This window comes from Umbelopsis ramanniana (genome assembly GCF_025399195.1).
Source record: "Umbelopsis ramanniana AG unplaced genomic scaffold K450scaffold_12, whole genome shotgun sequence".
Classification (NCBI taxonomy): domain Eukaryota; kingdom Fungi; phylum Mucoromycota; class Umbelopsidomycetes; order Umbelopsidales; family Umbelopsidaceae; genus Umbelopsis; species Umbelopsis ramanniana.
In genome coordinates, this window is record NW_026252098.1 from 193,240 (window position 1) to 213,622 (window position 20,383).

Genomic DNA, 20,383 nt, shown 5'->3' on the forward strand with positions numbered 1-20,383 from the left:
AAAAAAGCATGCTCTCTCTGAGTTTCATTGGGGTGTACAAAACAGGAGGCTTATTTTTCGTTGGCCTTCCTCTTAATCCATTGCTTCTTCATTCGTTCAATCATCCGGCATGTCTGCCGCTGCCATTGTCACTCCTTCACATCAAGATTTATTGAGTAGAGACTCAAAAACATCTTCCACCCTATTCCAAGGAAATGTTGACCAATATCCACCTGATGTTGAAAATACTTTGGATGCCGCTTCTGGAACCGCTCGCACACCTCGACCTCAATTGAAAAATCTACCCTCCAGAAAAGACTCTTTACCCGAATTACAGAAGATACCTAGTGGACCGCGTAGGTCAAAAACAGCAAACCATGTTTTACAGTCGTTATCACAGCCCATAGTGGCCACCCCTGAATCAGATACCACTCTTAGCCCTGAAACATCCACTTCGCTGACCAAAAGAATATCGAAAGTTCGCCCTGTCATTCGTCGTAATACAACAGGGCCAGATGCCATACCTAGCGAAGACCTTGACTTAACGCCAGCTTCTCGCAAAAGACAATCATTTAAACGGCTATCCAGAAGGCGACGCGACGACGATGATGATAGAGTTATTATCGGTATTCGCATCGCCGAAGGTCATCAGAACTACGTCCTCATGTACAACATGCTCACTGGTATTCGCATTGCCGTAAGCTTTCTTTCTTCTTTTCCTATGTAGCTGCCTAAGCCTTCCCCCTATACTGCTTGATCATCATCCCAAACACCCATTCCAATATGTTACCTCCTGCTTACGCAACAAAATTAATTCCAACAGGTTGGGCGAGTTAGTGCGAAACCAAGTCATCCCCTCGCTGATGAAGACTTTCTTGCTGCGCATAAGCTTGTCTTTGATGTGTATGTATAAAAAAAAATAGCTGTGTCACAAATTACATTTCATGCCATTTTTACTAATCACTCCTTATCTTATTGTCTTTTCCATTCTATCAGTACCGGTAATGAATTGACTCCTGGAGCAAGATATGACTTCAAATTCAAAGATTATGCACCTTGGGTTTTCCGACAAATTCGAGAAAAGTTTAACATCGACCCAGCCGACTATTTGGTAGGGACACAAAACAAAAAGTATATGCATCCACCATGTTTCCCTTCTCCTTTTGTAATCCCAATTTCTTTTTTTTTTTTTCTCTCTTCTAGATTTCGCTCACCAGTAAATACATTCTGTCCGAACTGGGTTCACCCGGCAAGAGTGGAAGCTTCTTTTATTACTCTCGAGACTATCGCTTCATTATTAAAACCATTAGTCATACGGAGCACAAGTTCATGCGCAGCATTTTAAAAGAGTACCATGAAGTAAGAAATAATTTAAGGATACTGAAAGTTTTTTAAACTTTGCTTACTGACCTTTTCTCAACATTCGTCCAATTTGCTCCTGTTGTTTGTTCTATTAATAGCATGTCAACAGCCATCCAAACACTTTACTTTGTAGATACTATGGACTTCATCGCGTTAAGCTGCCTCGAGGTAGAAAGATCCATTTCGTAGTTATGGCCAACGTTTTCCCTCCCAATAAGGATGTACATGAAACGTTTGATTTGAAGGTAAGACACCTGCAATATTTAAAACATGAATTAGAAACTATACCTAACCGCTATGATCATCATGCTAGGGTTCCAAATATGGCCGTCTTCTTGCAGAAGAAGAGATTCAAAGAAATCCAAATGCTGTTATGAAGGATCTGAACTGGGAAAAGAAGGGTCGAAAGCTTGCTTTGGGTCCTCGCAAACGACGTCTCTTTATTCAGCAACTGGTTCTTGATGTCAGGGTATGTTTTTAAACCTCGTGCACACCTTCCTGCGATATTATAAAATGAAAGCTGAGCACTAACTATCTACTCCTATTTTTGTACTTTAAATAATTGCCCTCCTTCTTCAGCTCTTGACGCGACTGAATATCATGGACTATAGTCTGTTGATAGGAGTGCATGATATGATTCGTGGTAACAAGGACAACATTCGTGACTCAACACTACAAACCTTCCAGCCCGATACTAAGACGGCAGAAAGACATGCTTCGGTTATGAAGCGACGTCAAAGCAAAGCTCAAGTTGTTCGAAAGGCCATCCGTGACACAAATCTCAATCGTATTGATATTTCTGAACTTCAAAATGAGAAGGACGAGTAAGTAACACTAGTACGCGTTTGAATTTTTCCATATCGGTCTCATTTTAACGCTACCCTCTCTTTTAGTCGCAGCAGTAGTGCATTTTATTCAGACGATGGTGGATTCCGATCGACTGACGAAAGTGACATGCCCACTAACCAGTTATACTTTATGGGTATCATTGATATCTTAACTCCGTACGACTTGAAGAAGAAATCTGAGCACTATTGGAAGTCCATGACCCTTGACAAGGTATGAAATTATATCGCTTATTAAATTATATTCCCAGTTGGTGGGTGGTATGAATCTTTTTCGCTAACCACACTTTGAACTCTTTAGCATGGCATTTCGGCTGTCAAGCCTTCAGAATATGGCCATCGTTTCGCATCGTACATGGTTAAGACCATTGAGTATAACGAAGATATAACCACGGCTGTGGAAGAAGAAACTGCTGAAACCAAGAAGAATCAGTAGACCAGCCCAGCTCACTGCGAAAATTTACCCCAGCCTGTTTTTTTAATATACTTTTTGCTTTTTGCCATCATGTCCTTTTCCCCATTCCCTTCATTTTATTTTATCTTCAAAACGTATGTCCACAGTAGAAATTGATATACCCTGGCCAAACTGTTATGTACTTCACCTTCTCCTATTATTCCATTTCATATATATCTATATATTGTGTATAACGGAAAGGAACGCTTCTGCGATCCTACGGTATTCAATAAAAGAAAATCACCTTGCAGCCGGAGCGCTACGGGAATCCTGCATGGCTTACCGTATACTGGTCTTTCTCCGGTAAAACCAGCTCCCCGCAACACATATCTCACGCGGGATGTGTTTAACGATTTAACCTCATTTACAGAATAATTCAGCCGTGAGAAACGTAAAATCTATCAAGGCAATGAATAGAAATTGCACGATGAATGCCGACACGAAGTAAAATTTGTTTGTAAAATTGACATCCTAAAGCGCAATGATAAGATGATTAAATCCACGATGTCTTATCAGTACGAGATAAATATTTAAACCCAGTTAAGCCAATCACGCCGACTGATCTCCCTTTGTCTTCCGAGGCATTTCGGTAGTGACGAAGTGGTTTCTTCTTCTGTTATCCTTTCTTTGCATACTCCACTATGGCAGACCCTGCGACACAATTGATGAATTCTGGAGATACAGCCTGGGTTATGGTTTGTGCACCTTCATGATGATGCCGTTCTCATGTCTAACATCGTACCCCGTTCTAATTGTTTTTCCGGCGCCTGCATCCAGATGTGCACAGTACTTGTTTTCATCATGGTAATGGATTGAGCAACCTCTCAGCTGTTGATACAACGTTTCTTGTTATACTGACTTTACGATATTTTCTTCAGTGCCCGGGACTTGGTTTTTTCTATGCTGGTTTAGCTAGAGCAAAAAATGCCTTGTCACTTATGTATCTCACCGTGCTAGCAGTCGCAGTTGTCTCCTTCCAGGTATTAACTCACTGACATATCCGCTGATACTCACCCAGAACGAACATTAATCATACCGCCTCTTTCCTTCCATGCAGTGGTACTTGATTGGATATTCACTCACGTTTTCTGAAACGGGAGGACCGTTTATTGGCGACACAGGTAAAGGAAAAAAAAATCGATCTATCACATGGAATGACCAACAAAGTCAAGTCTCACCATACATGTCATAGCCCACTTCTTATTGAGAGGCGTTGGAATAGCACCGCATGTTACCGCCCAAACTATACCAGCTGGCTGCTTCATGATCTTTCAAATGATGTTTGCCTGCCTTACTCCTGGTACGTCTATCTATCCCGCCGAGTTTTGACGAATTGGCTTTTTGTGACTGACCTTTTATTTTTTGGACTCCATCTAAAACACAGCCCTTGCCTTCGGCTCCGCTGCTGAACGTATGTCGGTAAGTAGAGTATATGATAGCTTTATCACCCTTGTACACAGCTCATGAAAATATATTATGTATTTAGCTTGGACCTGCAATCGTTTTCCTCTTCGTATGGTCAACTTTGGTATATGGTGAGTGATGGTTTCCGCCTATCATATTACGGTTTCCTTTTTCGACCTTATCTGAACGTTTTACTTTTTTGACTATCGCGATTAGATGTGATCACATATTGGGTGTGGGCTGGCAATGGATGGCTTGCAACCCTCGGCGTTATGGACTTTGCTGGGTACGTATGCTGAATCATGGGCAGATAACCCGATTTGCAACGACAACTGACTTTCTCACGACGTACAGTGGCACCCCTGTACATATTTCTTCTGGTTTAGCGGCTGTAGCGTATGCTATGGTGGTCGGCAAACGACGAGACTACGACGAAAACGCTAATACGCCTCACAATGTATCGTTTGTTTTCTTGGGACTCGCCATGATGTGGTTTGGATGGTTCGGCTTTAACGCAGGCAGCGCTTTGGCAGCAAACGCACGCTCAGTTCAATCACTCATCGGAACACATTTGTCAGGATGTGTAGCGGCCATTGTTTGGGTATTAATGGACTATCGCCTTACCAAAAAGTGGAGTATGATCGGTTTATGTACTGGAGCTGTAGCTGGACTCGCGACTATTACACCAGGTTCTGGATTTGTATCAAGCAGTAGCGCCTTGGCTTTTGGTGCTATTGGAGCCATCGTCTGTAATTTGGCTGTTCAGTATAAGCACAAATACCACTTTGATGATGCATTGGACGTATTTGCTGGTACGTAACTTTATTTTACCAGTATGCAATACGAAACTCAACGTCCAACAACTGATCTTTTTTGGTCTATATAGTACATTATATTGGAGGACTTGTCGGCCTCGTTTTGACCGGTATCTTTGCTCAGCAAAAAGTCATCGCTCTCTCTTATAACGAAGGGGACACTGTTCCTCTTGGTGGCTGGTTGGATGGAAATTTCATCCAAGTCCCTATTCAGTTGGCTGCAATCGTAACGGTCTCTGTTTGGTCATTTGTGGTTACTTACATCATCCTCGTCGTTATCAACAAAATCCCATTCCTTCGATTGCGATTGAATGACGAAGCTGAGATGATGGGAGTCGATTGGTCTGAAATGGGTGAACGAGCATATGCCTATTTACCTATGACCGAAAGCGGTGAATTTATCACGCCCAATGGTAATAGTACCAGTGCAGACGTTGCCCAGGGAGTTGTTGTGAAGCGTGTTCCCGACATCATTGAACAGCCAGCAGAAGCAGGCGGTGATCTTGGAGGTATCAAACTACAAGACATGGATCTGGCTAGTACGCCCAGTTACTTCCAATTGGAAGGAAACCGTAATAATGACCGATCAGCTTCACCTTCTCCTACCATAAGAACCGACTCAACTCGAAAGGGTTCCAGTGGGATCAACGATGGCGCCTCATCGTCAACTTATTCAAGTAGAAAGCAACAAAAAGCACGAGCCATAGACTAAGCTTCCATTATCTGCAACTTGTAATCAACACGACAAAGAAGATCCCAATCACTAGACTCCATCACATGTGTATCTAGTACCATATCACCCTGTAGCTTATCCCCTCTTATTTTTTTTTGTCACCCATCGTTCGTCCCACATGCATTCACATTTCTTGACTTTTTGTAAATTGGTAAAATCAGCTTTTTTTTTTCTCTCGCATTTGATACAATACATTCCTTTTCGACAGTTTCATCCAATGATTTACAAATTGTATTTAAGAAAACGGACCTGCCATGCTTTTAAATTCAAAATGCCATTATCAACAAAGGTTTCCAAAATACGGTGTCAGGGAAGGTGTCATGAATCCGTCCAAGACATTTTCAGTTGTACCTGGCATATTTTTTACGTACATTTCAGAACTACAACGTTCTTTGTCATGTATGATCCTTGGCATCAAAGAGAGAGGAATACAAGATAAAATCGAATCTGTATGCGATTCGTTGACCGAGTCGTCTGACTTCAGTAATGGATGGTTAAAATAGTATTGACTGTAGAGCCGATTTCAATTGTAGCTAAGATATCTTTGACTCAAGCACCTCCTTCAAAGTTTGCCAATGCTAATTTCAACTGTGAAAGGACTGTACGTCGATCATACAAAACGTACACAGAGTATCAGCAAATCTTCCAATCAGTAGCAAGTACAATTTGCTGGCACATCTTCCGTTCACCATCCTATCGTTTGCATGTTTATGCGGTTCCTGATATACCGCATGACTGACGGTCAAGTATACAATTTTACCTTACATGCAACTAGCTCGAACAAACTGACAGAATCTCAATTTTATAAAACTTTTTTTGTCTTTTGTTTTACAAACTACGTCTTTCTAATTTATTTTCTTTATCATTTCCTTTCCCAACGAAAGAGTAAAATCAGTCATTCCCTTTCTTTTTCCTAAAACTTTAAGCGGCTCTTCCTTCCACATATACCTCAAGGGCTTACGTTTGTGCCTTTCATCAATACCGTCATTTTCTTGATTATAAGCACATTATAAACAATTATGTCTACCGTCGACCGGGCAGGTGAGTAAAGATTTAATTCATCACCTAGTAACCATTTCTTTGCACTGACTCAGTTTCTCCACTGCTGTATTTCCACTTTAATATACAGATACCAATAACGCCTCCATGTCCGATATCGATGTTTTTGGAGAAGATATATTGCGCGCCATTCACCATCGAATGGATGGGAGAACCGCCTCAGATGCTCAAAAGCTTCTCAATGACCTTATAGAAATGCTCAGTGCTGAGCATAATGAGCTAAATGATATTCCAAAGCGCCAAACCTTGGTCATGAACGATGATGCCCCTCAATCATCTGTCCCACCTACAAGACCGTCGACCTTGAATGCTCCGTCGATAACTTCTACTTTCATTCCTTCATCTGCTACCCCTATTCCAAGCGCAGAACAAAGCGCTGTCAAAATCGTTGCGGACGCACTGGGACCTACATCTTCCATGGAAAACCCGCTCATTGTGACCCAGACAATCTATGTAACAGCCACCCCATCCAGCATCACCTCCTCAACTACAACAGCTTCTCCAGCTACCGCCGATGATGAAAGTAAAAGCATGGCTGAGCTCCTGAAAAAATACAACAATGGAGCACACAACTATAGCCTTACGATCATCATCTTGTTGTGCATTTTCGGCGCGATTCTTGTTATTGGTCTACTGATAGCAGTTCTATGGTGGAGAAAGGATAGACAACGAAGAAAGCAAAGGGCTATTGAGCGAGAAAGGGAAATGGAAGAGCAAAGCAGAAAACCCCCAGGCGGTTACGCTTACGAACAATTCATGGCGAATAAACACGGTCTGAACGCAAGACAGCCACAAGATTATTTTACTGAAGCCGGTTATCACACAGATGCAACTTCTCCACCAAACCATTCAACACAACCTTTGGGGGCTCCTTCTCAGTATGAAAATGCTATAAAGTTTAAAGGAAAAGCGGCCAACTTGCCTGCTATTAACACTGGTTCAGCACAAGTAGAAGATCCTCCAATCTCACCTACATTTGTACCCCTACCCGGTACTCCCATGAAACTTGTTTCTAGACAACAAGTATTCCAGGATCCACAGCGGCGAAGAGGGGTTGACGCATTAGACTTGGATGCTCAACAAGAATCCAATCAAAAGCACTGGAAATCCGTCCACTCTGATGGTGGCCCCTCTTCTGTCACAAACTCAAGACCTGCGGGTCAAGCTTCTAGTGACAATGAAGGTAATAGTGCAACGACCGCTTCTTATTAAACAAATATAAATATCTAATGGGCTCGTACGCCTTTTCATAAATAAAATACTATCCATCACAGCTCAGAAATTAATATACGAATCCAGCGATGACTCGGATAACACGATCTCTCCATCGCAAAGTGTTGTAAGCAAGAAGGCTTCAGAGGATCATCGTCGAAAACTTTCATTGATTTCTTTCTTGGTTTCAGAATAGCTTAAACGCCAATATTAATACACAGAAAATTTCGTCCAAAGCTGGTTCTGATCACAGGACCCAACGTGGAGATGGGCATCAAGAAATATCGGATGTCGCTGCGGCTAGACGCGTCCTGATGTCGGTAGATATGTAGACAATTGTTAGGCAGCTGAACGTCTAATATTTTAAATTATTTCTGTGATTTATATCAATGGTTCACCAAAGCATTTCTTATTCATTGTATTATCAACCTCTCAATCAAAAAACATCATGTTCCTCTTATCTGAATCCTGTTGAGTTGCACTTATTAAAAATACTCCTTTTGTCTGAAGCTACCATATAGCATTTACAAAGTAGTAGAGTGCACCTTAAATGCTTCACATAGTTTTTCAACGAATTGCTTTTTTGGAAAAAATATGTTCTTAATATATTTTTGCCTCCATTCAGATCCCAAACGTATTGCATATCACTCACGGTAACTTTTTTGAAAAGGTACTGAAATCTGACACTTGGCATAGCGAATATTTTTGGCACCGCCGACTGAAAATTGAAAGTCACACAGCTAATCAAACTTGGCACTCAAAGGGGAACTTTGACTGATCGGACCTTGCTGTGCTTGAAGAACTGTTACTTGTATACCAATGAGGCTACTCAGATTAAGCAGCCTGCTATGGTCAATAGCTTCCTTCCACGCTGCAAATCACTTTGTACATGCTGCTGAAGGTGAGCTATACTTTGATTTACGTTCATATGGTATTTTGTTATATACATTTGTAACTGTATCACTAATGCCTGGAATTGCCTCAATGTAGCTGAAGACTATCGCATCAAGGCGTTGCCAGGCATCGCTGATCTCGGTAACATGACACAGTATGCAGGGTAAGTCAGAAATAAAATATAACCTAAATGAGCGTCTGTGATTATAACAAAATACCCTTTTTTACTAGACATATAGAGATCTCACCGGAGCACAACGCCAACATATTCTTTTGGCTGCTGAACAGCCAAAACGTCAAGTCATCCAACAAGCTAGTAAGAGAGCCATTCAGAGTTGCTGAACGCATCATATATTACGTACAAGGCTAACTTATCACCTCCAGGTCATTTGGCTAAATGGTGGCCCTGGCTGTTCAAGGTAAACAGGATAAAGACATTCGACCGCACGATAACAATTTCATACAGCTAAAACAATTTTGTTTTCTTTAGCATGGATGGAATGTTTTTGGAGAATGGACCATATCGCGTCAACCCAGATATGACTGTCGACATTAACCCAGGAGGTTGGCAGGATCATGCCAATATTGTTTTTGGTAAGCATTTGAAGTTTCCTTCTCATGCGACGCACACTGCTAATCGACATCACACAGTTGACCAGCCAGTGGGAACTGGATTCAGTTTCGCAAATACCGATAGTTATGTGAAGAACATGACGGAGATGGCAATCAGCTTCAACACTTTCTTAGACTTGTTCTTTGAAGTGTTCCCTGAAAGGACTACCAACGAAGTGAGTCGAAGTGACTTATCGTATATTGAAGACTTGGTAATACTAACAATATGAAACCAGCTCTACATCGCAGGAGAGAGTTTTGCCGGCACTTATATACCATACATTGCACAACATCTATTGCAGCAAAACAAAGCGGCTGGCACAAAAAAGGTGAGTTCTTCAGAAGCGGTGGATACCCATTTACGTTTCTTTTCACTTCTGGTAAATTGGCTTTGTATCATTTACCGAAGAAATTTCAGTATGATCTAAGAGGACTAGCTATAGGAAATGGATGGATATCGCCATTGCATCAGGTATGAATTCATCCCAAATGCGCGTTTTTATATCAAGGAAAAATCGCTCACTTTATGAACAGTATGAGGCTTCATACGACTTTGCCTTAAGAGAGAATCTTCTGAAGGGTCAATACAAGGTATGATTATAAGCATTGGATTGTGAACGCTTGTGTCGTGAGTCAATCTAAATAGCATTCTATCACTAGACGATTGCTAGTGAGCACTTGGAATACTGTAGAGCATCGTTGGAGAGACAGGAGCTGATCTCAATCGGTGTTTGTGAGCAGATTTTGTCCGACACAATTGACAGCACCACCTACATGTAGGGCATGGTTTTCAAGCATCTGATATTTGCGAACACACTCGGAATTGTACTTATTGTCATTGCATACCTCAGGGAAGATGATCATTTCTATTGCATTAATCAATATGATATTCGTATGACAAAGGAGCCCTCCCCACAATGCGGTATAACTTGGCCACATGAACTACACGATGTCACAAAGTATCTGACCGTAAGTAGCATATGCTGGTCAAAATCAATTGAATTCAGTGGAAACATATGTTGATTGACCATTGTTAATCAGAGTAAGAGCGTTGTACAAGCAATACACGCTAACAAGCAAATGCTTGGTTGGACAGAATGCTCTGGTGCTGTCGGCAGAGCTTTGGATTATGATGAGAGCCAGCCATCGTATTATGTAAGTATATATGTTCAGTATTTTTCTCAGTACCTTATGTGCATGTACTAATGTGCACTGGCGAACCGTAGTTGCTCCCTGATATTCTGGAAGAAGTCCCAATCTTGCTATTCAGGTAGGAAAGCGATAAAATACACTATGGTGACTATCATTGCATCCTGTCGTTCTTACTCTTATGATTATTAGCGGTGACAAAGATTTAATTTGTAACTCTCTCGGTACCGAGTACCTTATTGGCAATTTGACATGGGGTGGTGCCAAGGGATTCCAGGTAACGTTAAATAGTCATCGGATGTTGTACTTGGTCACTGGGTACTCATATAAATGTCGTAGGGATCTACCGCTCAAGAGTGGCATATAGGAGACAAAATAGCTGGATACAACACCACGGCTCGAAATTTAACATATGTCTTAGTCAAAGATGCATCGCACATGGTTCCATACGATAAACCTGTTGAAATGTTGGACATGATCAATCGCTTCATTGGCGTCAGCGATGGAACTGTGAAAGATACTCCTAGCTGGGTTGGACCACAGCCAAACGAGGATAAGGAGATTCCCGCACCATCCTCAGATCCCGTTCAAAGTTCTCCGGAAACAAGCGATGGAGAAGGGGAGGGAGAGGTCAACGAAGATGAAGATGATGACCCTTGGAGTGAATATTACAACTGGTAAGCACCGAGGCTTATGCATCGTTAGATGAGAATGTTTGCATTAACATACTTGCCATTAGGGGTACATCAACTTTGATTGTTGTTATTCTTTTTGCCGGTATTGCCGGGTTCTGTTGGTACCGATCAAGCAGACGTGGAGGTGCACGACTTGGATTAGGTTCTCGCCCAACGTTCATTAGTAAACTCATTGGCAAGACTGGTTTACGAGGTGGTGGTCCGCGTCTCAAAATACCACAAGACGGAGACGACAGCAATGAATTGTAAGTTTCTGTTTATGCCTTTCTTTTTTTTTTTTACCGTCAGCTTCATAACTAACATGCATAATAGGGACGAGCTGGTGGTGGAAACTCCCACTCTTTTCGCGGCTGAAGATTATTCAGACGACGATAGCGGAAACGAACGATATCCCGGACAGTCCTCTCGCGATGGAGCTCGCAAGAATTTACTGCCGAACAAATCCAATTTCTCAATCGATGATGATGAAGACTAGTAAAATGTATAATATTTTACGATTTTCAAATAGTACATTCCATTTTGTTTTGAATAATAGAGACGCTTTGTTCATTTTCCTTGACATCATGTATGACAGACGGGCCATGTCCACTCGGGTAGGGCCATGCTCACTCGGGTAGGAGGGCCATGCTCACCCCGGGTAATGTTTGGTCATTTTCTGTGTATGAACGTTACCGAGATAGTCAACCCATTTAGCGTGTGGTGCAGCTCATTTATAGCACCTGATGTTATTGCTGCATAGAGATTATCACAGACACGCTGTCCATCCAATGGAGTGTGCTGCGGATTTCATCAGCTATCATGCGATTCATGAAACACAGACATCGTCCTAACCGTGTATATGAGGGCCGGTATTTCTTCACAGCTGTTATTCAGTGTTAATTTATCGGAGCTATCGTCTGTGTGCTGTCGTGGGAAGGATCAAAGCGATAGTTTCGGTGATCACAAAGGCTTTCGAACTTTTAAACAAGGCTGGCGAAAAAATTGATGTGGAGCATGTTTCTCGCCTCAGTCTCCGCTAGGAAACCGGCCACTGCAACAACCACTCTGATAGGCAAGACATTCACTCGACGTTTCATGGGATCCACAACCAATTTACCTCACCCAAAGAGCTGTGAGTAATTTCCTTTGTAGCATTAGTAATTTTTTTGTTTCATTCATTCCAACTAATAGTGTGCGTCTCCCGTTCATTCGCGTTTAGTGGTGGTTGAGCAGATAAACCCTTTGGCACCCCCAGCCGAGGCTAAATACAGGTTCATAGTCAACCATAACGACCCCAATGAGTTCTATCTTTCGTATCCAAGAGGTAGTTGTCGTCGTGTAACGAACGCTAGTAGATAGCAGAGACTGATTTGCATCGACTTTAGGTGCCTACACTGGTGCTCGAACGATTAGCCGAACGTCTGTGGCCGAGCTCAAGCAACATATCTTCAGAACCTCGAACTCGCTGAGACTGATGTCTTTTTCAAAGGACGAAGAACAGCCTGAGCCGGAATCCGTGGTTCAAGATCTATCTGTGTTCCGAGATGAAAAACAATTTGAAGACCGCATCGTTCCTATGCTACGTGCTGGCCTGCAGAAGTATTATGCAGAAGTGGAAGAGGAGGACGGGAAAATTCATGAAACAAAAGTCTCTTTTCTTTGTGGGTACAATCTTGATGTATGTGTAGTTGAAGACTGGCTAGTTGTCATTGGGTTCTGTCACTCGTCTAACGTTCCATTTCCGTAGCCACCGCAGGTCTCCTTGGCAGCACATTTTACCCCGCTAAAATCACCTCCTAGCGGAAGAGTTGCTGTCGATGTTCAAGGATCACCGCGACATCATGCAGCGGCAAAAGATTCACAGTGGGTTAGGTATGTAATCGATGTAGCGAAACCAGATGGCCAGCTACCCAGCTAAAGCATCCTCTATTCCTTTGTAGAGAACGGCAGACTCTGGAAAAGAAAAAGTCTCCCAATGCCAATGAAGTGCTATTGACGGATCATGATGGACACGTCTATGAAGGAATGGCGTCCAACTTCTTTGCTGTCATCAATGAAAATGGGTCGCCGACATTGGTAACAGCGTCACTGGATTGTGTCTTACTAGGAACAATCATGAAAATGGTCCTGCGTGTATGCGAAGAGCGCAGCATTCCCGTAAAATGGATGTTCCCGAGCCTGAAAGATGCATCCGATGGCAAGTGGGAGGGCTGCTTTATCAGTAGTAAGTTGTAGTTAGAGTTATCCTCTCATCAAAAATGTACATGTATGCTAATGCACTGTTCTAGGCACCTCAAGATTGGTATTGCCAATTGAGACCATACAGTTCAATGATGAAAGGTAAGTGATATGATACGATGATTTATTTAACAAAGTGCGCATTATTGAACAGGTTTGTTATAGACCAAATATACAGTTTCCTTCTGTTTCAGAAACGGTTGAAATAATACGGAAAGATGTTCAAAAAGAACTGCTCAAAACGGCATACAAGATTCTCTAGATGAGCACTTGCAGAAGCAAATCTACGTTTCTAGTCAATATCAGTGTCTATAGGTTGACTGTCTTCCGCTTTGTTATCGTCCGTTTCTTGTTCATCTACTAGAGTGAATTCAATTATAAAGAATGTAGCACTATCGTCTCTCATTTTTGCAATGAATCGTAGAGGCTATTAGAAAGAGTTGATCAATAACAGTTGTACATTGGTGTTTGTTTCATCAGCTTTAACGTACTTGACCGTCCCAGTATTTTAGTACTTGTATCTCAAAGCCTGGTATATGAATAGCACACTGAGAGGGAACATCTTTTAGTTTTCAATATGGAGCTCCGGACTTTCATAAGCCTTACCTTGTCAAAATCCAAATACTCATTGTAAAAGTCCATGGAAAACACCATGTCAGGTGTAATTTCGAAACTCTTCCTCTTATGTTGATCGCATAGCGCCTTACGCCTTTGTCCAGCTCCAATATCAAATATGGATGGATCTTCTTCTATCCGTTCGCCAGAAGGGGATGGCCATGGTGGAAGAGTATCAGGTTTAACTTGGACGTTGAGTGTGTTCATAGTGACGACCAATGGACTAAAGGCTGTGGGCTTATCGGCGTATAAATCTAACTCTATCGCTGGATCAAACCATTTTGCAAAGTTCATGGCGATGGAAGACCCTGTTGGTAACCGCAAGGGAGCGTCGAAAGTGTTGCCAAATACGATATCGTCGGCCGTGGCGGGAGTCAAAAATCGCCCTTGAATCTGTATGGAAAACTTGTCCGGATGTTCATCGAAATACTTTGAGGACGGAGCAGCTGCTTTGTTCACGCCTGTGTACTCGCGGACCCTTACCACACCACGCCCTTTGAATGAGTCGGAATTCAACTCAAATGGGTTGGCGTCGTCGTTTACCACTACCTTTTGCATAGTCTCTATGCTTGTGCCTGCACGCACTTGCAGTCTTGGATGTCGGAAAGAGTGCACCATTTTGTTTGGTCAATGTCTTAAAATCAAGAAAGAAAAAAAAAGCTATGATTCGGCTGATTTATTTGTTGGACATATACGAGCTGTTGACGTATGTCATTGGTCATTGACCACGACTTTATCCTGAGTTAAAAAAAGGTTAATTATGATGGTCAGTGCTTTTTAGCCGTATATTGACTTGCAGCAGGGCCCTTTTCCGTGAACCTTTCGCCAACACCTCTGTTTCGACTTGGCTAAAAGGTGTGACCCCCCACTGAATCTAAAAATTGCCTTCAAGCTGACTTTTGGCACCAAAATGGCTCAATCCTCATCTCCGCCTGTGCAACACAACACAAGTGCTTTTTTTATTTGATCCTGTTTGTTGGTCATAGAACCTCTTTCCTCTTCTTCCGTCTATTGGCACAACCATTCATCTCGTCTCTTATATTCCTCTCAAGAGCGACCTCGTACATCATAAAACATGAGCTCGGTCGTTACGTTCGACACTCAGCGCTCACAAGATGCTTCGCTCGATGTTAAAGGCATGGCTACACAGCTTGGCCTTAATCTTGCTATTTCCATTGGTGTTGTCATGGGCTTTCAGCTGCTTCGTCCGAGAAACTCATGTACGTCTTGGAGTTTTTACTTCGCCAAAATGTCTCATGTTCATTTCAGGGGCACTTAAAATTAAAGTAACCTTGTTCTCTACCAAAATAGTAATTTACGCGCCAAAATCAAAACTCGGGACAGACCAGTACGTATACTCTCAGCCCCGCTCTACAAATAGATCGCAGTGAAAAGAGCTTTGTTTGCTTATGATCCCCTATTTTACAGGATGAGAACCCCACCGCAGGTCGGTAATGGTTTATTCGACTGGATCAAGCCTGTACTGCACACCGACGACGATGTTTTGCTAGATAAGGTTGGGTTCGACGCTTACATGTTTTTGAAGATTCTTCGAATATTTCGACATACGCTATACGTTATGACTTTTGTTGGAGTCTGTGGTTTGATACCCCTCAACGTCATCGCAACATCGAGGACAGGGTGAGCATCTGATAATGTTGATAAGAACAGTAGTGCAAGTTGAACGAAACTAACTTGAGCAATTTGATAGTGTCTGGCCACCTGGAGTAAGCATCGACTTCTTGTCTCTCAGTAGTATCAATAATGTCAATGGAAAAACATCACCTCATGCCAATTATACATGGTATTGGGCACACGTTGCTGTCACTTGGATATTTACACTGTCCATCTTTTTCTTTTTCTATCGTGGTTATGGCGCTTATGTCCGTCTTCGTCAGAAGTTTTTCACCAGTCATGAATACGTCAATGCTGTTTATTCGAAATCCATCCTTATCATGAACGTCCCCGAGGAATGCCAAAGCGACAACACCTTACGTACGTGGGCACACCGCATTGGTATCCAGTCACATATTTCGGAAGCAAGTATCGGTCATAACAGTGAAAAATTGAGCAATTTGGTGACTGAACACGAAGAAGCAGTCAAAGAATTAGAAATCTCTTTATCTTCCTACTTAGGAGGTAAGTTTTTGTCTAGGCCATTGGATCTTACTGAGCCCTCGTTAAGCTAGTCTATTTCCTCGCAGATGGAAAAGGCAAGAAAAAATCTCGACCTGTTATCAATACGGGTGGATTTCTTGGATGTGGAGGTAGAAAGGTTGATGCTATTGAATTTTACACAAAGAAATCAAGCGATCTTGAAAAGGAGATCAAACAACTTCGTGCCAAGCTTGCTGACTCAAAAGCTGCTAACTATGGTTGGCTCGCTTTCTCCAAGGTATCCGTCGCCCACAGTGTTGCAAGACATCTAGCAGATGGAAAACATTTCGAGACAACCTTCGCCAAGGAGTTAGATAAACCCAAGGTATTGTTGGCTCCTTCTCCATCAGATGTCATTTGGGGCAACTTGGGTATAAATGTCACAGTAAGAAGGACCAAGCGTCTTGTTGGAACCGCCATTTACTGGGCATTGGTTTTCCTTTGGATTATTCCTATCACCGCATTATCTGCTACATCCAACATCAAAAACTTGCTTCGACTTGTCGATCCAGATTCAAACTTTGCTACCAATTTTCCTATCTTGGTCGGTCTGATTGAGCAGTGGTTTTCTCCAATTGTGTTTTCACTCTTCTTTATCCTCTTCCCTATGATGTTACGCTTCCTCTCTCAGCAGCAAGGTTACATCAGTCAATCTTCTCTTGATCGTCAAGTTTTCAGCAAACTGTACGCCTTCTTCATCATCAATAACTTGTGCATTTTCAGTCTTTCCAATATGATCCTGGCGATTTACGGTCAGATCAGAAATATCATTGTGCATCAAGGAACTGGAGCGGATCTAGTGGAAAGTGTGTCCAGCAATGTGAACCAGCTTGCCATGAATTTGGCTAGTGTATCGAACTTCTGGATCTCTACGGAAACCACTAAAGCTTTGGGTATTACCATGGATTTAGCTCAGCTAGTGCCTTTGGTTACCATTACCCTCCGTAAACTTATCACTCGTCCTAGTCCACGACAACTTCAAGAAATAGCTAAACCACCGGAATTTGGATACCCCCAGAACTACAACCTTCTTTTGTTCTTCTTCACTGTTGGTTTGGTATTCTCAGTAATGTCGCCCCTGATCTTAATCTTTACATTGGCTTACTTCTTCATTGCGACCATGACTTTCCGTTACTTGCTATTGTAAGTGTGAAATAATTACATTGACAATATGGCTTTGATGGCAAATAGCTAACGCTGCGACACACAGGTACGTATACACTACGAAGATAGAGACTGGTGGCCGTATGTGGCGATCTGTGTTCAACCGTGTGCTCAGCAGTACAATCCTCTTCCATATTGTCATGATCGGCATCCTCAATTTGAAAGGCGGCCATATCCATTCATACGCTCTGATCCCTCTACCTTTCTTGACAATACTATTCAAGTACCTATGTTCCAGGCAGTTCGATACCAAGGCTGATATGTATATTCCAAGGAGAGGAGAGGAGGAGGCTGTGATAGCAAAGGCGCATGCCAGCGGTCGACAGAGCCACCTCAAATCCAGCTTTGCTGAACCTTCACGTTTCACCAAACTTTCGGTTCCGACCGTGCACGAAGATGTAAAACATCTATTGCCCAACGTGTATCATGCCAATATGCATGATTCAGTCAAGAAAGAGACGGACCGGAAAACACATCGCACCAAGACCAACCATGTTGCGGTGTTGGAAGACAGTCAAGGCTTAAACTTACAATTTAACACAGTTAACAGTGATCAAATTGCTTCTGAACCTTTGATGAATGCATATGGTGGCATGGATGACGATATTGGCTACAATGATACGGATAACGACAGCAGACTCAATCTGATCAAGACTAACAGCCAAAGCGCTTCACACTATTCTGAACTATATAACAGTCCAAGGTACCCACAGGAAGCCCACACCAGCCTGATGAGCTCTTATGACCCCATGCATCCAAAGCATGGGGGTCACGATGGTTACGGCACTGCCATTATGGATCCAAGAAGCCCATCTGTAGAAACGCAGTATTACACACCAGAACCAGAAAAGGTTCGGCAATGGCCCAACCACTTTGAACAAGGGAACGATGTGTTCGAACTGGCCAACATGGCACCACCTGTGCCTACTCACGAAAAATATGAATGGGAAGACTCTGGCAAAGAACTAGTGGACGAAAATCCGGATGATTCAACATGGGAGGAGGCTACTCAGGCCGGTGTGATATATGATGATCCAGACGAATACAGCGAACTTGAAACTGAAGAAGCACATCGACGTAATTCGGATCCATATATCCCTGCTTCAGACAGACATTCTGCCAATGACAAGCGAAGAAGCAGCATGCCCAACATAAAAGTACAGTCAGCAAGTGGGCCGTATGATCGGAAGATAACACAACCTAGAGTTAGTACAATGCCTTTATCGGAAAGTGCTCCGTTAGCCAATACATATACACGGAGCCAAACGACACCTGCTTTCCTTGCCAACCCGCCACCGATTCCTCCATCCCATCAAAGTCGACCAATGGATAATCGATGGAGTACTATGACTGAAACAGGCACTGGGAGTCGCTACGATAGGAGAGAATATGGCGGTGGCTACTTTTAATGGCGAGCGAGAATTTCAGGTGTTTAGCGTCATGGGTGATTTGGATTTTATGAAACGAGGCCGCAATCCTATCGTTTCAAGCACATGTCGATCTTGCGGGGTTCTAATTAGCCGGCACGTTTGATGGATTCTGGACAACGGGTGGCTCTGTGGCAAACTACACCCGGTGATTTATTTTAGTTTGAATAAAAAGTTAAATTAGACACAGAACACATCTGACTAGACGTGATTGTGTGCACATTGTCTTTTCTAAAAGACTTCATTTGTTCTCTAACTAGACAATTTTTTCGCCCCAATCCAAGGGGGGGGACTTTCAATGTTCACATTCCCAAATATGGTAACTTTCTATCAATATAAAGACCCCAAAGCGTTTTTTTCACAGTTCAGAATCAGCTCATTTGCCCCATCTCTTCTCTACCATGAACGTTGCCATCACAAAGCTCTCGGTAGCTGAAGCTCTTTCTCAACCAAGCGTCATGATGGGAGTTGCCCTGAGCATGACGCTGTACTTGACTTTCTTCTTTGGAGCTCTCAAGACCAAGTTCGCTACCACTGACAAGCAAATATCATGGTTGTTGACGTTTATGAGCAGTGGAGGATTGACGCTTGCCTCCATCCCGAGATTCTATCGCTTCTGGAAGTCAGGATGGAATATTCAGAGCTTTCAAGTCGACCGCACACTGGATACACTTGTTCTATGTTACTTTGTTTCATACCTGATACTTGACCTATGCCTTGGAAGCATCTATTATAAGCGTCAGATCAACATTCTTACAGGATGGATCCATCACTCTGTATACACCGTCATCACTATCTATTTCTTGCGCTATCGTCTTGGCGGATTCTTCACCACAGCGTCGATTTTAGAGATGCCAACCTTGATCATGGCTCTCGGCAGTTTACGATCATGTTTCAGAAGCGACTACTTGTTTGCCGCCACCTTTTTTGCATTCCGTCTTGTTTTCCATGCCTTCATGATCAAAACACTCAAACAAAACCATCACATTCGTTCTCTCTGGATCGTCGCTGCATCCATCTTCCCTCTCCACTTGTTCTGGTTTCATGGTACGTGTCGAAAATTTTGTTTTAGGCCCTGCTGGGTGAACCAATCAGCGTTGGCATTCCACTAACTCCACCCCCTAATTTTTCTTGGCCCATCAGGTTTCATCAAACAGCAGATGCGAAAGTATAGAGCTTATATGGAGAAGAGAGCTGCTAGAGAACAAGAACAGCTTAAGGAGCAGATGGTTGTGTCAGAACCATCCACTTCGGCTTCTTCATCAGCAACCTCTGCTGCTGGCCGCAAAGAAATCAGCCGACTGCGCAAGTTTTTCGCTAATACTAAACGCCTTTCCTTTGGCTCATTGACTGGAGCCTTATAGGTTAATAACCCCTATAGAATCAGACTAGCCTACCTTCTTCGTTATTATGCTGCTTTCTGTCAATGGTCCTTCTTCTTCCTATTTATGACTTTAATCCACCAACCAACCTGTATATATCCAATTATCCCAATTAGACCCCATCACTGTTCATCCCACAGTTTCAATTCACTTAGTCCCTTATGTATATATGTGTTGATCATAATGGGATGCAGGATTTTTCATCCTA

At 42.6% G+C, this 20,383-nt stretch overlaps 9 protein-coding genes across 9 annotated transcripts; 8 read left to right on the forward strand and 1 right to left on the reverse strand.

Annotated features, from left to right (window-relative positions):
- Positions 1-31: 31 nt before the first annotated feature.
- Positions 32-3,010, forward strand: K450DRAFT_229948 (uncharacterized protein). The gene is made up of 9 exons (XM_051587170.1): positions 32-676; positions 803-882; positions 976-1,090; positions 1,183-1,338; positions 1,440-1,586; positions 1,655-1,810; positions 1,921-2,165; positions 2,235-2,400; positions 2,488-3,010. The coding sequence occupies exons 1-9, from the start codon at positions 110-112 to the stop codon at positions 2,620-2,622; spliced, it is 1,767 nt and encodes a 588-aa protein (XP_051446933.1). The 5' UTR covers positions 32-109; the 3' UTR covers positions 2,623-3,010.
- On the forward strand, positions 2,425-3,010 carry K450DRAFT_229953 (uncharacterized protein). The gene has a single exon (XM_051587171.1). The coding sequence runs from the start codon at positions 2,738-2,740 to the stop codon at positions 2,945-2,947; it is 210 nt and encodes a 69-aa protein (XP_051446934.1). The 5' UTR covers positions 2,425-2,737; the 3' UTR covers positions 2,948-3,010.
- A 210-nt stretch (positions 3,011-3,220) lies between these two features.
- Positions 3,221-5,877, forward strand: K450DRAFT_229956 (uncharacterized protein). Its single transcript, XM_051587172.1, has 10 exons — positions 3,221-3,335; positions 3,418-3,444; positions 3,519-3,620; positions 3,698-3,761; positions 3,833-3,940; positions 4,025-4,059; positions 4,127-4,175; positions 4,261-4,330; positions 4,399-4,856; positions 4,931-5,877. Exons 1-10 carry the CDS (start codon positions 3,282-3,284, stop codon positions 5,569-5,571), a joined length of 1,608 nt encoding a protein of 535 aa, XP_051446935.1. The 5' UTR covers positions 3,221-3,281; the 3' UTR covers positions 5,572-5,877.
- Positions 5,878-6,611: 734 nt separating this feature from the next.
- Positions 6,612-8,195, forward strand: K450DRAFT_269720 (uncharacterized protein; the record flags this gene model as incomplete). Its single annotated transcript, XM_051592934.1, has 4 exons — positions 6,612-6,633; positions 6,722-7,834; positions 7,926-7,990; positions 8,055-8,195. 4 exons carry the CDS (start codon positions 6,612-6,614, stop codon positions 8,193-8,195), a joined length of 1,341 nt encoding a protein of 446 aa, XP_051446936.1.
- A 456-nt stretch (positions 8,196-8,651) lies between these two features.
- On the forward strand, positions 8,652-11,325 carry K450DRAFT_229967 (uncharacterized protein). The gene is made up of 15 exons (XM_051587173.1): positions 8,652-8,764; positions 8,854-8,920; positions 8,989-9,073; positions 9,142-9,176; positions 9,248-9,351; positions 9,409-9,545; positions 9,606-9,698; positions 9,788-9,841; positions 9,904-9,960; positions 10,030-10,145; positions 10,221-10,338; positions 10,411-10,524; positions 10,596-10,639; positions 10,711-10,795; positions 10,858-11,325. Exons 1-15 carry the CDS (start codon positions 8,683-8,685, stop codon positions 11,197-11,199), a joined length of 1,533 nt encoding a protein of 510 aa, XP_051446937.1. The 5' UTR covers positions 8,652-8,682; the 3' UTR covers positions 11,200-11,325.
- Positions 11,326-12,083: 758 nt separating this feature from the next.
- Positions 12,084-13,905, forward strand: K450DRAFT_229975 (uncharacterized protein). Its single transcript, XM_051587174.1, has 6 exons — positions 12,084-12,324; positions 12,412-12,516; positions 12,578-12,870; positions 12,940-13,064; positions 13,133-13,416; positions 13,481-13,905. The coding sequence occupies exons 1-6, from the start codon at positions 12,198-12,200 to the stop codon at positions 13,534-13,536; spliced, it is 990 nt and encodes a 329-aa protein (XP_051446938.1). The 5' UTR covers positions 12,084-12,197; the 3' UTR covers positions 13,537-13,905.
- K450DRAFT_229981 (uncharacterized protein) lies at positions 13,527-14,991 on the reverse strand. The gene is made up of 3 exons (XM_051587175.1): positions 14,037-14,991; positions 13,922-13,978; positions 13,527-13,857 (listed from the first exon to the last, which is right to left on the reverse strand). The coding sequence occupies exons 1-3, from the start codon at positions 14,661-14,663 to the stop codon at positions 13,723-13,725; spliced, it is 819 nt and encodes a 272-aa protein (XP_051446939.1). The 5' UTR covers positions 14,664-14,991; the 3' UTR covers positions 13,527-13,722.
- A 129-nt stretch (positions 14,992-15,120) lies between these two features.
- On the forward strand, positions 15,121-18,775 carry K450DRAFT_269724 (uncharacterized protein; the record flags this gene model as incomplete). The annotated part of the gene is made up of 6 exons (XM_051592935.1): positions 15,121-15,265; positions 15,315-15,393; positions 15,474-15,686; positions 15,757-16,184; positions 16,250-17,345; positions 17,413-18,775. The coding sequence occupies 6 exons, from the start codon at positions 15,121-15,123 to the stop codon at positions 18,773-18,775; spliced, it is 3,324 nt and encodes a 1,107-aa protein (XP_051446940.1).
- Positions 18,776-19,061: 286 nt separating this feature from the next.
- K450DRAFT_229989 (uncharacterized protein) lies at positions 19,062-20,246 on the forward strand. Its single transcript, XM_051587176.1, has 3 exons — positions 19,062-19,112; positions 19,216-19,840; positions 19,937-20,246. Exons 1-3 carry the CDS (start codon positions 19,092-19,094, stop codon positions 20,155-20,157), a joined length of 867 nt encoding a protein of 288 aa, XP_051446941.1. The 5' UTR covers positions 19,062-19,091; the 3' UTR covers positions 20,158-20,246.
- The last annotated feature ends 137 nt before the right edge of the window (positions 20,247-20,383 follow it).

Excerpts from the sequence above, each read along its gene's own strand:
- K450DRAFT_229975 (XM_051587174.1), top strand. The coding sequence starts at position 12,198 with ATGTGGAGCATGTTTCTCGCCTCAGTCTCCGCTAGGAAACCGGCCACT. Across the intron at positions 12,325-12,411 it reads TTTACCTCACCCAAAGAGCT|TGGTGGTTGAGCAGATAAAC; the intron begins GTGAGTAATTTC and ends ATTCGCGTTTAG. Across the intron at positions 12,517-12,577 it reads CTATCTTTCGTATCCAAGAG|GTGCCTACACTGGTGCTCGA; the intron begins GTAGTTGTCGTC and ends CATCGACTTTAG.
- K450DRAFT_229967 (XM_051587173.1), top strand. The coding sequence starts at position 8,683 with ATGAGGCTACTCAGATTAAGCAGCCTGCTATGGTCAATAGCTTCCTTC. Across the intron at positions 8,921-8,988 it reads AACATGACACAGTATGCAGG|ACATATAGAGATCTCACCGG; the intron begins GTAAGTCAGAAA and ends CTTTTTTACTAG. Across the intron at positions 9,352-9,408 it reads TCATGCCAATATTGTTTTTG|TTGACCAGCCAGTGGGAACT; the intron begins GTAAGCATTTGA and ends GACATCACACAG.
- K450DRAFT_229948 (XM_051587170.1), top strand. The coding sequence starts at position 110 with ATGTCTGCCGCTGCCATTGTCACTCCTTCACATCAAGATTTATTGAGT. Across the intron at positions 677-802 it reads TCACTGGTATTCGCATTGCC|GTTGGGCGAGTTAGTGCGAA; the intron begins GTAAGCTTTCTT and ends TAATTCCAACAG. Across the intron at positions 1,091-1,182 it reads TCGACCCAGCCGACTATTTG|ATTTCGCTCACCAGTAAATA; the intron begins GTAGGGACACAA and ends TCTCTCTTCTAG.
- K450DRAFT_229953 (XM_051587171.1), top strand. The coding sequence starts at position 2,738 with ATGTCCACAGTAGAAATTGATATACCCTGGCCAAACTGTTATGTACTT.
- K450DRAFT_229981 (XM_051587175.1), bottom strand. The coding sequence starts at position 14,663 with ATGGTGCACTCTTTCCGACATCCAAGACTGCAAGTGCGTGCAGGCACA. Across the intron at positions 13,979-14,036 it reads AGTATTTGGATTTTGACAAG|TGTGCTATTCATATACCAGG; the intron begins GTAAGGCTTATG and ends GTTCCCTCTCAG. Across the intron at positions 13,858-13,921 it reads TAAAATACTGGGACGGTCAA|CCTCTACGATTCATTGCAAA; the intron begins GTACGTTAAAGC and ends TCTTTCTAATAG.
- K450DRAFT_229956 (XM_051587172.1), top strand. The coding sequence starts at position 3,282 with ATGGCAGACCCTGCGACACAATTGATGAATTCTGGAGATACAGCCTGG. Across the intron at positions 3,621-3,697 it reads TCGCAGTTGTCTCCTTCCAG|TGGTACTTGATTGGATATTC; the intron begins GTATTAACTCAC and ends CCTTCCATGCAG. Across the intron at positions 4,060-4,126 it reads CCGCTGCTGAACGTATGTCG|CTTGGACCTGCAATCGTTTT; the intron begins GTAAGTAGAGTA and ends TTATGTATTTAG.
- K450DRAFT_229989 (XM_051587176.1), top strand. The coding sequence starts at position 19,092 with ATGTTCACATTCCCAAATATG. Across the intron at positions 19,113-19,215 it reads TGTTCACATTCCCAAATATG|CTCTCGGTAGCTGAAGCTCT; the intron begins GTAACTTTCTAT and ends GCCATCACAAAG. Across the intron at positions 19,841-19,936 it reads CCACTTGTTCTGGTTTCATG|GTTTCATCAAACAGCAGATG; the intron begins GTACGTGTCGAA and ends TTGGCCCATCAG.